We start from the raw sequence: 15,245 nt of genomic DNA on the forward strand, positions 1-15,245 counted from the left end.
AGATATACTGTAAATGGCGTTAAAATGAACTGTGCAATATTTCTGAACACTTGGTCAATTCATGCTCTGACTCCAGGTTAGTGTCATGTGATTCGTAAATATACTGCTCAAAATAACAAAAATTAAAGGAACACTTTTTTTTAATCAAAGTATAGCACCAAGTCAATTAAACTTCTGGAATATTGATCTGCTCTGTTAAGTTGCAGACGGGGTTGTCAGTTTAAGCTGCTTTGATCATAATAAAATAACAACAGGTGATCTAGAGGGACAACAAAGAGATGACCTCAATACAGGAATATTTTTACTGCTGGAGCCCACTGACATTTTCACTCCTCATGTTTTCTATTTTAGTATTTGGATAGGGTCAGTGTCTTCTGGTAGCACGTGGTGAGACCTGGACCCTACAGAGGTTTGCACAGGCAATCCAACTCCTCCAGGATGGTACCTGCCTAAAAACCTGCCTGCCTAAAAACATGTGCTGTGTCTCTCAAGACAAGTCTCAGGAACACGGTCGAGATTCCAGGACATTACTCTTGGGAAGCTGGGCAGGGCTGTAGAAGGTCCCTAACCCATCAGCAGAACTGGTATCTGATCCTTTGTGCAAGTAGGAAGAGGATGAGCCCTGGCGTGTTTCCACTAGGGAGTTCCGGTTAGATTTTTCGGGGCCGGCTGTTTGCGCGCGTTTCCACTATAGATTAGATTAGATCTTTATTGTCATTGTTTTACAACAACGACATTACAATTACTACCAGGAATGGTTCTGTAATAAATAAATACATTTTTACCTTAGTAATCCCACAATGGGGAAATTTTAGTCAATGGCCCCCCGGGAGCAGTAAAGGGTTAAGGGCCTTGCTCAGGGGCCCAAAGTGGTCCTCCAGACTCCAGCCCTCCTCTGTAACTACTAGGCTACCACTCCCCACATGTGGCCATTAGGAACCATTACGGGGTCAAAAAACAGCCCTGTAGTAGGAGAAGGCCGTTTTGCGGCCCAGATGGCCTACGTAGTGAGTGGTGTCTGCTGATTGGGTTTTTCTAAAAGCAGGAAATTACATTCAGCCCTCTCACGTGAACTTAAATCATGTGACCACGAATTATTTAAGCATTTGAAGCAGTTGGAGATTACATAGAAAAAACAATGAATGGACCGACTCGGTTCAGGTCTTACACTAAAATACTAATCTTACAATACATATTATCCAATATAATATCCCATGAGGGGTTTCTTTTAATGTCAATCGTTACAACAATGTTGAACATGCATGTTTTTAAAAAACAAAGCAAGTAGAATCCGTTGTTTACGTGTTTTTTCTTCTCTTCATTCTTCTGCTGGCCGTTTGTGAAGTAGAAAGAAATGCGCATTACCGCCACCTGGTGGTCGGCGGCACTGTTTTTTTCTTGTGTGATGCTACAGTGTAATGGAAACACGCCGGCTGAAGGGGCCGAAGGGGCGAAGGGGCGAAGGAGACACTCGGCCCTGGTAGAGGATCCTGTCCTTGAACTCCTGCTAGTGGAAATGCGCCTAGAGACCTCATGAGGGTGGCCTGAAGACCTGATGTCCTCTGGTGGGCCCTGTGCTCACTGCCCGACACGGTGGGGCTTGATTCACAGCTATAAAACACCAGAATTGGCAGCTCCACCACTGGCATCCTAAGCTTTTCCCAGAAGAGAACAGGAATGCTCTGCTGACAGACATGAACCATATGGAGAACATTAAGCTGCCCGTAACATCGTTCAGCATGACCAGTATTGTGGCGAGCCAGTGATGGTCAGGGAAGGCACATCAACGGAGGCCTCTACAGGCAAGATAACAGCACCCTGACTCGCATGAGCCATCAGGAAGGAGTCCTTGGACCCGCTGTCAGACCAGTGGTCCTGGGTTCCTCCAGGTGCACAGCAATGCCTGGCCTCATGTGGTGAGAGTATGCAGGCAGGTCCTGGAGGAGGAAGGAATCCATATGATCGATACCGACCTCCATATTCGTGTGACCTAAATCCAAGGGAACGCCTCTGGAACACGCAGGGGTCAGATCTGGGAGCAGGGCCAGTCTGCTGCATATTTCTTTTACTTTGATATTCAGGGTGTCTTTGAATTCAGTCCTCTCCAGGCTGATTTTATTTGCATCAAACTATATGACATCATTTTGTTCTTAGTAAGAGAAAAGCCTTGTTTCAAAACAATTACAGGAGTTTTTTAGACTATGCTACTTATTTTAAGAATTTTAGTCAAGAAAATATTTCTTACCTCATTGGCAAAAGTGTTTTCTTAAAATAAGACAATTTATTGAATATCAGGCTAAAGACAAGACCTACTCCGTATCAGTATAAATATCTAACATGACCCCACCCCCAATTGTTTTTTAAAGTGTTCCCTTAATTTTTTTTTAAATGAGTGCAGTTCAGATAAGATAAGTTGGGTGAAAGTAAGGATTAAGTTGTTTTGTTTGTTTGTTTATTAGCTTTTTCTTTAAAAATTCTTAATTTGCCCTTCTCACAACAGCTTCGTTACCTGTGCATATTCTTCTCATCCATTTCCGACCAGACCCCGTGTCAAGGAAGAGTGTCAAGTCAGCCCACAGCATCAGGAACCGCTACTCCAGTCAGTGGACTCTGACCAAGTGTCAGGCTTCCACGCCGGCCCGTACTCTCACTTCAGACTGGCGCACAGTCGGCTCCCAGCACGGCATCACTGTCACAGAGAGTGACAGCTACAGTGCCAGCCTTTCACAAGACACAGGTTAGAACAAGGGTGAACTGACACTTCCAGCCATTAGGATGTACCACATGGTTATGATGTTCTTCCTAATCCTTCCTACTCCTTTTTTGCACATGTAAATTAAGTTATCAAGTGCTAACGGATGAAATTCTTTGTTTTGTTGTTTTTTTTTTCTTAAACTTCTCTTGAAGTGTTCTTTTTTACATGTAAATAAATCAAATCAAATCAAATGTTTTTTACAAGGGAATAAAAATGCCATTTCTGAATACATGTGAGAAGTGTGATAAACGATAAAATGCCCATTGGTTCTCCCTCCTTAGATAAAGGAAGAAACAGCATGGTGTCCACAGAGAGCGCCTCCTCCACCTACGAGGAGCTGGCAAGAGCATACGAACACGCCAAGCTGGAAGAACACCTGCAACATGCCAAATTTGAGATTACAGAGTGCTTTATTTCTGACAGTTCGTCTGATCAGATGACCACAGGTACCAATGACAATGCAGACAGCATGACGTCGATGAGCACGCCATCAGAGCCTGGTATCTGCCGTTTCACTGCCTCGCCACCCAAACCCCAAGACTATGACCGTGGCAAGAATGTAGCTGTGCCCATCCCACATCGCGCCAAGAGTGAGTGGTTAACAAAACAACAGAAGTATCACAAACATAGACACATTTTTCAAAAAGATTAAAGGGGACCTATTATGGCATCTAATACTTATTTTAAACAGGCCTTGAATGTCTTAAAAACAAGCTTTTGATTGTTTTTGCTAAATAAATTAGAAATTCAGCCTCTGAGCCATGTCTTTATCTTCCCATTCTCTAACCTCATTATCTATGCGGGATTCTGAGTGGGCGGGGCTATGATAATGAGGCTCTGTGCTGATTGGCTGCCTGAATGACGCGATACACCGCTACAAAAAAATGGCGAAAGCACCGGCCGGCGGAGTTGTTGTTGTTGTTCCAGCCAGAGTTAGTTGTGGGCGTGGTTTCACGCATGCATTTTGGTTACGTAACGATGGGAGCAGAATCTGAACGGATCGTAGAAGCCACGTCAGACTGGATGGCTGGATGACACTGCAGAATTTGGTTGCTTTCCTCCTTCTCTGAGTTGCCACGCTGAGGGGAGACCACTTTATATATGTTAAAGCAAGAAAAAACCTGTTTTTCATAATAGGTCCCCTTTAAATTGTTTAGAATCTATTGTACATCCGCTGCTGAAATAGAAATACAAAACAGAAATATTCAGTGAAAGATATGAGCTGTGACAGATAAAAGCAGGCAATCAACATAAGTGAAAATGTATTTATTGAATAAATGTTTATGACTATAGTAACTACAGTGGAATTAAATTATTCTTTCCCTTCCAGGTGACTACTGCAACCTACCCCTATATATGAAATCAGATCCCTTTTTCCGCAAGCGGTCAGAACATCACGACCCATGCCCAGTGGTTCCACCGCGCGAAGCTTCTGTTCGTGGCCTGGCCCAGCGGGCGTACCACACCCAGGGCCGTCATGTGACTATGGACTCTGCAAAGCAGCAGGCCCTGACCATGGGCCACGCTGGCCTGTCCAACCTCACTTCTTCTGGGGCTTCCTCTGGAGGAGCAACGGGAGGTGGTAGCGGAGGGAGTGGAAGTGGAGGCATGTCTGCTAGCTCCAGCAGCTCCACACTTCCACAGAGGACTCTCACCATGCCTGGCTCCTCTGCTGCGGTGGCTCAGAGTGCAGCCGCAGCTGCAGCTGCCACTGCCGCGGCTGCAGCATCTTCCTCCAGTGGGGGTGGGGCAACGGGGGCCACAGGGGGGACCCCTGGAGGTGCCTCTTGTTCTTCCTCCAAGATGGGAGGATCCAGAGACTCTCTCCTGGAGAGCAGCTCCTCGGGCTTAGGCAGACTACAGAAGCAGAGGGATGGAGGGTCGGGGGCTTACTCCAAGTCCTACACGCTGGTGTAGCCTGCCATCATCGGGGCCTGTCACTGTAACTCTTAATACAATGCTGGTCGATCCAGCGCTTGCCTGGAGCCTTCATGGTAAATTGGGGTGAGGAACATTCACATGCACAGCTTACCCGTCAGTGCCTGTGCTGTGCCAGGCTGCAGGGGGCTGGTTGGGTTCCCAATGGCACTATTGATAGAAGGGGTCAAGTGTTGGGTCTCCACAGCACAGGGGTTTGCCTTTCTTTCTTTCTGCCTGATTGCTTTTCGTTCTTATTGTGCCGTTTATCCCCTTCTTTTTTTTTTCCTCGCATCGGAAATCACTTGCTAAATTTACATTGTTTTTCTATTCACTCCAAATTTTCATTTTCCAGCAAGGACACAGTACTTTATATGCACAAAATGCTTTTCACGCGCACCGTCATGTTTTCCAAATCAGACATATAGAATGAACCAGGTTGCTTGAGATGTGTGTTAAGGTTTTTAGGTTTTCTTACTATATACTGTACGTTACTTCTCTGGTCTCTGATGGAAAATGAGCTCACATCACGCATTGTGCCATGGCACGAAGCTTTTTACTGTATGCATAAACCACCAGCCTTGGTGTTACATTGGCTCTGAGGGGTTATGCCATCATGGATTCATACACAAGATGCAGTCAAGGGACTGTTGACTCTGTATCAGTTTTGAGGAGTCTTTTCGTATACATGCAATGAATGACACAGCATCGTGGTCATAACTGATGCTTTTATAGAGAGACTCAAAGCGGAGAAGATAAAAATGTCGAACATCATCAAGTGAAATAAAAATCCCGACTTCTTTTTCTTTTCTTTTTTTTAAATTGTTTTCAGGTTATTTTCAGATGATGGAAATATAATCTCATGTGCACTAAGAAAAAGTGGATCCAAGTAAAAGAAAACTTCACAAGCCTGCGTGTGCGAGCGTGTGTGTGGGTGTATATGTGTAAATATATATGTATACATGTGGCAGGCACACACACCAACGATGGACCTTTTTAAAGTCAATCTGTACGCTGACCTGTCGGGCAGATGTCTGTGTCAAAGCAGAAGCCCCCTCGTCATTGTTTAATTTTTACCTGTGAAAGGGGATATGGAACCACGATGATGATGATGATGATGATGATGATGATGATGATGATGATGATGAACGATATGACTAACTTGCTTAAGAAGAAGAGGGGATCACAAGAATGCAGCTGCAGATGATAAGAAACAGGTTTGCTTTTCTAGCCAGAGGAAAGAAGAGATGTATTTGTGGTTCATCACAATGCCACAGTTCAAAAGATCCAATAATTCTACCTGCACCTGCTTTATCCCTGTCCTTTCCCCACCCGGTCCCTGATCACATCCGTACAGTGTCACTGTGACCTGCTAGCATACCGGCTAGTGAAAGACAGACAGACAGACAGACAGACTGAAAGAAGAGGTCTAATATGCGATGGTGAGAAAAGAAATGCTTCTTGTATTTCAGTGGGAAGCAATCTGCGAGCATTCACTCACTTTCAGTAACCTGCTTCATCCAGTTCAGGGGGATTGTGGAGGCTGCAGCCTATCCCAGCTGGAATCAAGCGAGAAGGTTGCCAGTTCATCACAGGGCAATTGCAAACATTCAACTGTTTTTTTGTTGATTTTTTCTTTTTTCTTTTTTTTTTTAGAATATTGGAAGAAAAGGTGTATTTGTGTGATCTTGAATCTATGGATAGACACTGAGATTACTGTTGGTGCGATCAAGTGTTGATAGACGTTCAAGATGAATAGCGGAGAGATATAGGTTTTCTTCAGAAATAAGTGGTATTGAAAACTAAAAGAACTCTTTTCAAGTCCCTCCAGCTTTCTGAAATTAATTTAAGCTTTATGCATGGTACTGTATCTGTTGATTAATTATTATTATTATTTACGTTTTTCCCATTTCTCGTCCCAAAGCTTAGTCCCATAACAAAAGATCGTTCCAAAAGAGTTGCTCCAAAAGTTTTGCAATGGTAAAACGTAACATCAGGGCTCTCGCAATAGAAAAAAAAAGATATAATATATCTTTGTTCTCAAAATATATGTACATATATATTTCTATTCAAATATATAGCATATATATGAATATTAAAAAAAGCAGAGAAATATAAAAGCTGTTCTAATTGAAAATATATATAAAAGATCACAAGACAATCGCTGAGAGTGAAGAATCACAAGATGGAAAGAAAATGTATGAAAAAGGGAAACTTAAACGGGTAGCACAACCGTGGATGGAAGATCTTAGAGAGAAAAGATGTGGTGTGAAATAAAGTTACTGTTAATGGTGAAACTGAGGTTAGAGGAATGAGACATGGACCCCCGCCATCCTCCACCTTGTGATTTTGTAAAGGACAAGCACAGTAAAGTGAAACTATAGTGTGAGATTGTGTTGCTGATTAACTGTGGTCTACGGCTCAGTGCAGAACGTGTGGTGTTGAAAAAGAAAAATGTAAAACAAGGACAGCCTTTACAGTAATTGAGCCTCTTTTGGTATGCTGTATTTTACCTTCCATAGGTGTGTTCACAGACTCAGTGCCATTATCCAACTCCAACATAAACAAACCAGCACGTATTTCTGTTTCTTACCTGTCTTGTTGTAAGTCCTCCCCAAAGTGTGGGACTGAAGGCTAGTGAACGCAGATGACGATTCATGCTCCCTTTTCTTTTAAAATGACATGTTGGAGACGTGTATTTTCACTTCACCTTTATTTGTGGTTATGATTCCCATCAGTCTGGCCTTTATGTTAAAAGTTATGCAAACACAGAAAGGTCTAGGCCTTTTTTCACATCCAAAAACGTGACATCTCCACATGTATGGATATCGATTGGATTGATGAAATAAACTCTTAACCAACCTGCTTTTTTACCCAGTCGTTTAGTGAGGTTGATAACAGATTTCTTCTCAGTTTGCTCAAAGTAAATGTTTAAAGAAAATTCCACCCTGGTTTCTGAGGTAACCAGCAATGTTTTCAGAGTAAATGAAGGATATTTGGTATATATTGTATACTTCACTGCTTTTAATTTTAACGTGTCTTTTAGGAAGTACACAGACCAGCAGAAGTACTTTATTGAGTGTTATGTTACTAAGACCAGGCTATGATCACCTGATGAACATAAATCTAGCACTGGCGTGTTGCATTACTGATGCAGTTTACATTAAGGGTTTGTTTTTTTCCCCGTTTTTTTGGATCGGCTTGAATTTTCTGTCATTGACTTGCCTACATTTTTACCATAAAATAGCACTTTGGTACAAATTTCCAGACCAAGTTGGCACACAGCCTCAGCGTTTTTGGTGTAACTAAAATAAAGTCAATTTACCTCAATATCTGACACCACAGTTCCTCTCTCCTCTTGCTGGTTCTTAGCTAATTCTTCATATACTTTGTGGGCACAACAGTTTCAAAAATGTATATTCCATATCTGAACTTGGGTGGATTTTTCCTTAAAATACTGTGACACACTTTCAAAGTGACTTTGTCATCTTCAGATGTCCCTCTCACTTGGCCTTTTTCACGTCTGATAATTACCCCCCTTCCGGTTCCCTCTCTGTACCTTTGTGCCCTTCCGTATACCATCATTTCTACTCCATAACAGATTTGTGTACATAGGGAAGTGTTTTGTATGAGTACTATTTTCAACATCCTCACTAGAAACCAGTGCAAATGTAAAGTTTGAATTAAAGATAATGTAACGAGGACTTCATGGCAAACTATATAATTATACACATAACTGTTTTATCCTGATATATGGACCAGTTAAAACATGTTAGAGTGGACCATGCATAGTTAATTATATTTGTTTCTTTCTTATTGGACATTTCGGTTGCTTTGTCTCACCTTTTTAAAGATTCCTTGCTATTTTTGTTTGTTTTTAACTTTTACTCAATTGATTACTTGATTAAGAGTTCTTTTTTTTTGTTATTCCACTTCTGGGCGGGATGGCAGCAGCATTGCATGTTCTGAAAATTTAGCTGGTCATAAAAGAAAAATAGAAACAATGATTTGAACAATTTAAAAGGGACAATGAGAAAATTAGAATTTTAAAATTCCAGAGGTTATTCCTTAAACTTTTATGGGGAAATGTTGCTTCGATTTGCAATTGCTTGTGTTTAACTCTACATTTTCTTTTCTATGAAAACAAACAAAAACAGAAAAAAAGAGTACTCAACACCTTGTGCAATAAAGCTATCTTTTTTATAAACTGGGATGACATTGTTTATTCTTTCAGATCCATGTTGGGTTTAAGATAAACTGTTTTATTACCAAAACAGAAATTTAATATTGTTTGTAAGTTCCATTCAGGTAAGCTGGATCTGGAAAGGCCTTTATTTCAATTTGAACTTAAATACATTTAGAAAACCTGGCCAAATTATCCTAAACATTTCTAAATTTGCAATGGCAAAAGAGCTTGGAAAAAACAAATCAGTAGTCCAGCAACTCTTTATTAGCTATTATCTTTAATCTCATGTACAACTATGTACCTGTACACACAGATAAAACTCATTTATACGGTAGGTCTTCACCATCATTCCGTGCTTCATAAAAGTATGACATGTGATGGTTTCAGTAGTTGCTTGAAAAACGTTTGATTTGTTTAAACAATTTACTAAATCAACATTCATCCATCTATCAATCCTCTGCTGCTTATCGGGGTCATTGTGGGCCAGTTTACCACTGCACAAGCTTTTTTTACCCAACTTATTTTAATGCACCATGATTTTTTTTAGCTCAATTGTTCAATAAAACTCCCACCCATCCTGGTGGTCTTTCCTCCCATCTTATCCTACCACTGTTGTGATGTCAAGTTGGTACCAGTTCCTAAACACCTGACGAAAAAGTCCACTTGGAACTCATCAGGTAAGTAGAAACAGTAAGTAAAAACACAGAACCTGATTTAAAGAGTCATTTTTAGTTCTGCTGTACCAGCCATGTGTGCTTGATTCGCGTGTCTCAGGCTAATCTTTGAGACAAGCATCTGCTGCTGTCAGGATCAACCGGCTCCTCCACAGGGGACGGCTCAAAGTGCCTGAGCAGACACAACACAGACTGTCCCTGTGATCAACTCCACCTACTTCCTCTCCCGGCCCTCCTCAGTAATGCCCTCTCAAGTTCAAGGCCATCTAATACTTACTTACTAAGGGTTCAAGCTCACCGCTGAGAACACTAGAGGGCGATGGTGTACAATGATTCAACACAGTCTGGCAAATTAGTTTATTAAAATGATTTGGTCAAATTCCAACAGATTTATTTTTGCAAGAACATGTTGACACAGTTTTTGTCCCTCCCACATTTATATACTCAAAATAAAAGTCATATATACACTTCAACACACTCACAGACTCACAGTCACCCTGTCATCACAGCACATAAAAACTATTCATTCCCTTGTACAGTCTTATTAGTCACAAACAATTTAAACTTGTGTCACAAGCAGTGTTTGACATGAAGGCTAGAGCTTTATGTTATTCTTTAGTTTTCTGGAAACTATACTAAGTTTGAATGTATATACATTTTCATGTTTTTTTTTCCATAATTATTATTCACAGTCCATCAAGCCTTTGGTGAATTCACGCACGCCCCACCTGCTTCCTGTTGTCTCTCAGTCCCACTGCATCCGTATCACCACCCTTCTCCTCCTCCTTCTCGCTCCATCTACTTGCCGTTCTTTTGCTTCTTCTGTTGGAACTTCCTGAAGTGGCTCTGGATGGTGGACGCAGCCTTCTCAATTTCAATGGGGCTGAGTGGAGGAACAGCTGGTGCGGTACACGTGCCATTGCTGGCATTGGAGTCTGAGCACGACAGGACACAGGGGATAGCCAGAGAGGTCGACGCTATAGCCATGGAGACATAGTCTATAGCAGTGATTGAGTTCAAACACATGGTTCACTTAAGTGGTTTTACTACATGGTTATGGCTATTTTTCTGATTTCAGCTGTTTCTAGTTGGACTTGAGAAGCTATTCAATTATAACGCTTTAGGGCAAATTTGATGTGTACAGCATGTCAACAGAAAAATAGCCAGGATGTGAATGTCTAAGGTTACTACTTACTCTTTCTGTACACGCCTATGCTGTTCCTCCTGAGACCGTCAAACTGCAAATAAAAACAAAATTTACGTGTGAGAAGACACATTCACAATAAACACGCTTTTCTGGTGCGACCATCAGATATGAGGCAGGTATGAGAATTATCCACATTACACAAGTTATCTGAAACCGACTGAAACATAGTTCACATAACTCTGAAAGAACAAAATGTAACAGATAAGAACATTATGTTCTGTTGAAGAAGCGTGTGTTCTATTTTATTTTATTTTTCAAGAAACTGTATGAATGTTCTGCACTCAAGGAGCAAACTTTCAGTGAACATGTGCAGCTGAACCTGCGTGTCCTTATCATCTACGGCTAGAATGATGACCTCAAACACAAATCCCCCTGATTGGGATTAGAGCTCAAGAAGAACAGCAAGAGAGGAAGCCAGAGGCTGAGAACTGGGCCGGCTTAACGTGCTTACCTGCAAATTTGGCTATGTGCCTGCGTTCGGCCCAAACACCATGTCTATGACCTTGGCAATGAGGTCTACAGTCTTCTTTTAGCAGTGCCACTGCAGTGAACAGAAACTGTAGCCAGTGTAAGACACATTAAGTTATGTGTTTGATTCTTTTACACTGTTTGAGTTATTTCACCGTTGCGTGACACTGTCTCTCTGACCTCAGTTAACAAACCCAACTCTTTTTCCTGCTTCAATCATGCTCTTTGACTCTGTCTAGCTGCCAGATTAATCGTTGTTTTTAAACGTTTGGGCCAAAAGTAACTTTCAACCCAGCCTCCTTAAAACTGAGGCAGCTGTACAGAAATGTGCAAACAGACAATCTAGATTTTATTTTTCGACATGAGGTATCAGATGTGGGCACCGTAACCTGATGCCAATGAAAACTCACTGGTTTCACAAAATCTGTGTACATGTACATATACATTCCTTTTGTGAGGTATGTGAAGATAAAGGTGTGCCTCTATTTGATGAATCTTAGTTATCATGAAACTGGTCACATATGCCTGATTTTCAGCACCATCTTTAGGCACAAATAGCTCTAGATGGTCCCCTAATTAACAAAAACAATACTGACAGTTTGACAGATCTGATTTCTCACACAATTCACAATCTCAAAGCAGCATATGAGCCAAATATCAACTCATGCCAGAAAATAGGAATAATAATTTCCTACGGTATTGGTCTCTGGTCAAAATATCAGAGGTATGTAGTATAAAAGCCTCTCTTTCTTTCATGTCTTAATAGCTCTGTTCATAGCAGACAGTTTTAGGGGGTGGAGTTAGTGGTTGCACTCCACTCCAACTCCACCGCCCTCTTCTGTGGGGGTGTACCACTTTTGAGACAGGTCCAGTGAATACAAAACAATGTGAAGTTCAGTGGGTGTGAAGATGGAAAAGTTGTCGGTTTTATTATGACATGGGTCTGTGATGTCACAGAACTATGCAGTTCTGGCCATCTTACTGAATGACAAAACAAGGTGACAGGGTTGTGTCACATCTGAGCTTTAGTAGTCACCTCAGACACCCACATAGCAGCAGAAAAAAAAAGAGTTTTTTTATGTCCGCTTTAAAAAAGACTACAGATATTAACATCATTCTGTAACACAAACACCTTGAAATATTCAGAAAGAGCAATCAGATAACTGGGGAGGGATGGACAGAATGTCTGTCCATTTCTGGAAGCATTTATTTATTTAGAAATATTGATTTGCCAAGGCCCTAAACTTGATTTTTAATTTCATGTTGTTTGGTGACTACTGTTTGAGTGCAGAAAGCACCGATAGCCGGTCCTTCATGAGATGTTTGTCTTCTCTCCTATCGAGTCTTCCTCAGAGAAACTAGCAATCATGTGACCAACATATATGCTCACCATCTGAGGCACGATTGACTGCTGAACTGCCTGATCTTGCCATTAGAAACAAGTAGATTAGAACAGCTAAATTGTAAATATAAGATTCCAGCCATGCAAGGATGATAAAGAGCTGCATTGCTCAAAGCTGTTACTTGTATACTCTCATTGTCCCCATGACAATGGGCACTGAGGCTCAGAACACTTAGATAGAGACATGTAATCTCAAAACCAAAGGATATAATTATTGGGTATAATCAGCCGTGTAGAATGAACTCATATTGGCTGCGAGGAATCAATTGTCTTGGTGTGAAAGCATTGTTATGTGTGTGTGATATCAAGTGTGTTGTGATGCAGCTCTTGTTCCAACTAACCTCTTCTGCTTTGCTGCTCCTCCGGCTGTGTGAAACAGAATGAATCTGCCAAGGCAAAGGCTGAGACACCATGTAAGGCAAAGGCTCATCTTGCCGTGCAAATCGTGCCCCTATCTGAAAAAGTAAAGATATTTGAGTTAAAGCTGTCAACTGTGAAACATAAGCATCCTCATTTTTCAACTCTAGAACGACACATACGTGAGCCTTAGATAACATCATTATATTGCAATGCTGCAGATTCAGACTTTGACTTGAAGGCATATTGATTAGCTGCCTGTACAAAGTTGCCCTGTTCACATTTCTATACTATCTGCATAAACTTGATGATATTTAACACCAACATCTAGGTAAGTCCAAGACATTCTGAGAGTGGCAACAAAAGCTGACTTTAGTAACAATAAAATCCCATTGACCTTCTTACAAAACAATATGTTTGGTTAACATGCTACATAACTTTAGCACACTTTCAAATCAACATAATGTTCAATACAGCTATTAATTCTGTTTTCATTTGCAAGCCATCTGTCGTTACAATCATCTTACCGATTCTACGACTTTGACCATCACGTACATAGCTGTTAACATGGTGATCAACATCTTGACAGCTATTCTTTTAGAGTCTCTATTAATCCTTAATGAGCCCCTTGCTTTTCAAGTGCTTTCCTCAGTCCTGCTGAGGGAAAGTTAAGTCCACAAAGGTCCGAGCAATCGAGAATGCAACGAGGGCCGCTCTGCTGAACACAGTGTTAGATATTACAAGACTATTACGCACATACAAACACATGCACTTCACACTCAGTCTCTGACACACCAGGTAAGACAGCTAAAGAGCTTTGATGGACAGAAATAGAGAGACGCTGTAATCTTTTCCTTTGCGCAACACTTATCCCTTGGGCATGCTTATACCTCTACAGGAGTTGTGGAATGTGAAGGTTTTTTTGAAATGAGAAGTAGTACAATGAAGGACAAAATATCAACAATTCATATATTATAATAAATGAAATGTTATTTCCCAGTTATTTTAACAGTTGTCCTCTCAAACTGCCCCCTTTACAAACAAAAATGGTACTTCAGTCTGAAGCTGACACAAAGATCAGTGTGACATGATGCTACAATTTCCTGAAAATCTGAAAAGCCTATATTAAAGCTATGTTTATATTGGAGGAATATTAAATACTTTATCTAATTTTGGTAAATTCCTCATTTTCACAAGGGTTATTTATATTTTGACAAGAACAAATGCAGCTTGGCTTGGTTGTGAAAAATCTATTTTCTGATAGGATATTTCATCCTTTTAACCCAGTAATAATGCTCAAAAATGTCAATCATGTATTACAAAATGTTGCATAGCTTTTCGATAAATGGATTTTAATAAAGAGCTTCTGCAGACAAAGAAGAAAAAACAATTAAAGGCAATTTCTCCAACATGTAACATGAAAATGAATCAAGATTATACCCAAACTTACAACTCGTGAACATAGAGTTGGATATAGAAAAATATAGGAGAAGTTATTTTCTAGACCTAGATTTATTTTGTATTCTTTCTTCCCTTATGCTGCTCCTTTTGTGGTGACACTAAATGACACAATTAAAGGTACACAAGAATAGTTTGGAATTCTTACAGCAAAAAGATAAAATGATAGCTGTCCCCTTCATGTGTCAGGTTTCTTGTGAAGGGAGCAGTGATCCTGAAAAAAAGGGAACATGACGTGGAAGCAGAATTAAATCAAAGGATGTTTCCTACACGTGTAAATAATCAGAATGCATATATTATGAGTTTAACAATTATGACTTCTTTTAAAAAAGAAAAAAGTGTTTCTGTGGGTCAGTTTGCCCGAGCTTATCGGGTAACTTATTATGAATCAGACAAGTTTAAGTCTCAGGTGTTAAGCTGAACTCTAATTTCATCTGAAGGGAAATCCATTTTCCCTCTTTTGAAAATATAATGTCATTTTCCAGTCCACTTTTTACAATAAATCACCTGAAATCAGTGGAAACTTGAATTTGAACATCTTTGTTTGCATCTACCAATGCTGCAGCCATTGCAGAAACAAACTCAACAAAGAATTTGCATAAGACTATAACAATAAATAACTCTAACAATAAATAAATGTCACTGAAAACAAAAAGCATCTCAGCGAAGGCACTAACATCTGAAAGTAGATAAAATCAATAAATGAAATAGAATCTTTAAAAAAAAGGAACCTAAATTAACACTAAAATGGCATCAAAGCTGCAGTGAAATGTAAACTCTTGCTTCCTCCCTGCAGTTTTTGAGGCCGAAACAACACATTC

At 40.5% G+C, this 15,245-nt stretch overlaps 2 protein-coding genes across 4 annotated transcripts in view; one reads left to right on the forward strand and one right to left on the reverse strand.

Annotated features, from left to right (window-relative positions):
- dscaml1 (Down syndrome cell adhesion molecule like 1) overlaps positions 1 to 7,882 on the forward strand; it is a 135,919-nt gene extending 128,037 nt beyond the window's left edge. The window contains exons 33-35 of the mRNA XM_061719377.1: positions 2,543 to 2,737; positions 3,037 to 3,345; positions 4,086 to 7,882. Coding sequence (XP_061575361.1) covers positions 2,543 to 2,737; positions 3,037 to 3,345; positions 4,086 to 4,672 — 1,091 coding nt within the window. The 3' untranslated portion in view covers positions 4,673 to 7,882. The remainder of the gene's footprint in view (positions 1 to 2,542; positions 2,738 to 3,036; positions 3,346 to 4,085) is intronic.
- A 1,976-nt stretch (positions 7,883 to 9,858) lies between these two features.
- Positions 9,859 to 13,760, reverse strand: LOC133442364 (uncharacterized). Of its 3 annotated transcripts, none has more exons than XM_061720339.1 (4): positions 13,494 to 13,760; positions 12,951 to 13,064; positions 10,728 to 10,770; positions 9,859 to 10,530 (listed from the first exon to the last, which is right to left on the reverse strand). In XM_061720339.1, the coding sequence occupies exons 1-4, from the start codon at positions 13,545 to 13,547 to the stop codon at positions 10,331 to 10,333; spliced, it is 411 nt and encodes a 136-aa protein (XP_061576323.1). In that variant the 5' UTR covers positions 13,548 to 13,760; the 3' UTR covers positions 9,859 to 10,330. The 3 variants fall into 3 exon arrangements, with proteins under 3 accessions (XP_061576323.1, XP_061576324.1, XP_061576325.1); XM_061720340.1 differs by having other exon boundaries at positions 9,860 to 10,509; positions 13,494 to 13,759; XM_061720341.1 differs by having other exon boundaries at positions 9,860 to 10,467; positions 13,494 to 13,758.
- Positions 13,761 to 15,245: the final 1,485 nt, after the last annotated feature.

This window comes from Cololabis saira, chromosome 4, assembly GCF_033807715.1.
Source record: "Cololabis saira isolate AMF1-May2022 chromosome 4, fColSai1.1, whole genome shotgun sequence".
Taxonomy (NCBI): domain Eukaryota; kingdom Metazoa; phylum Chordata; class Actinopteri; order Beloniformes; family Belonidae; genus Cololabis; species Cololabis saira.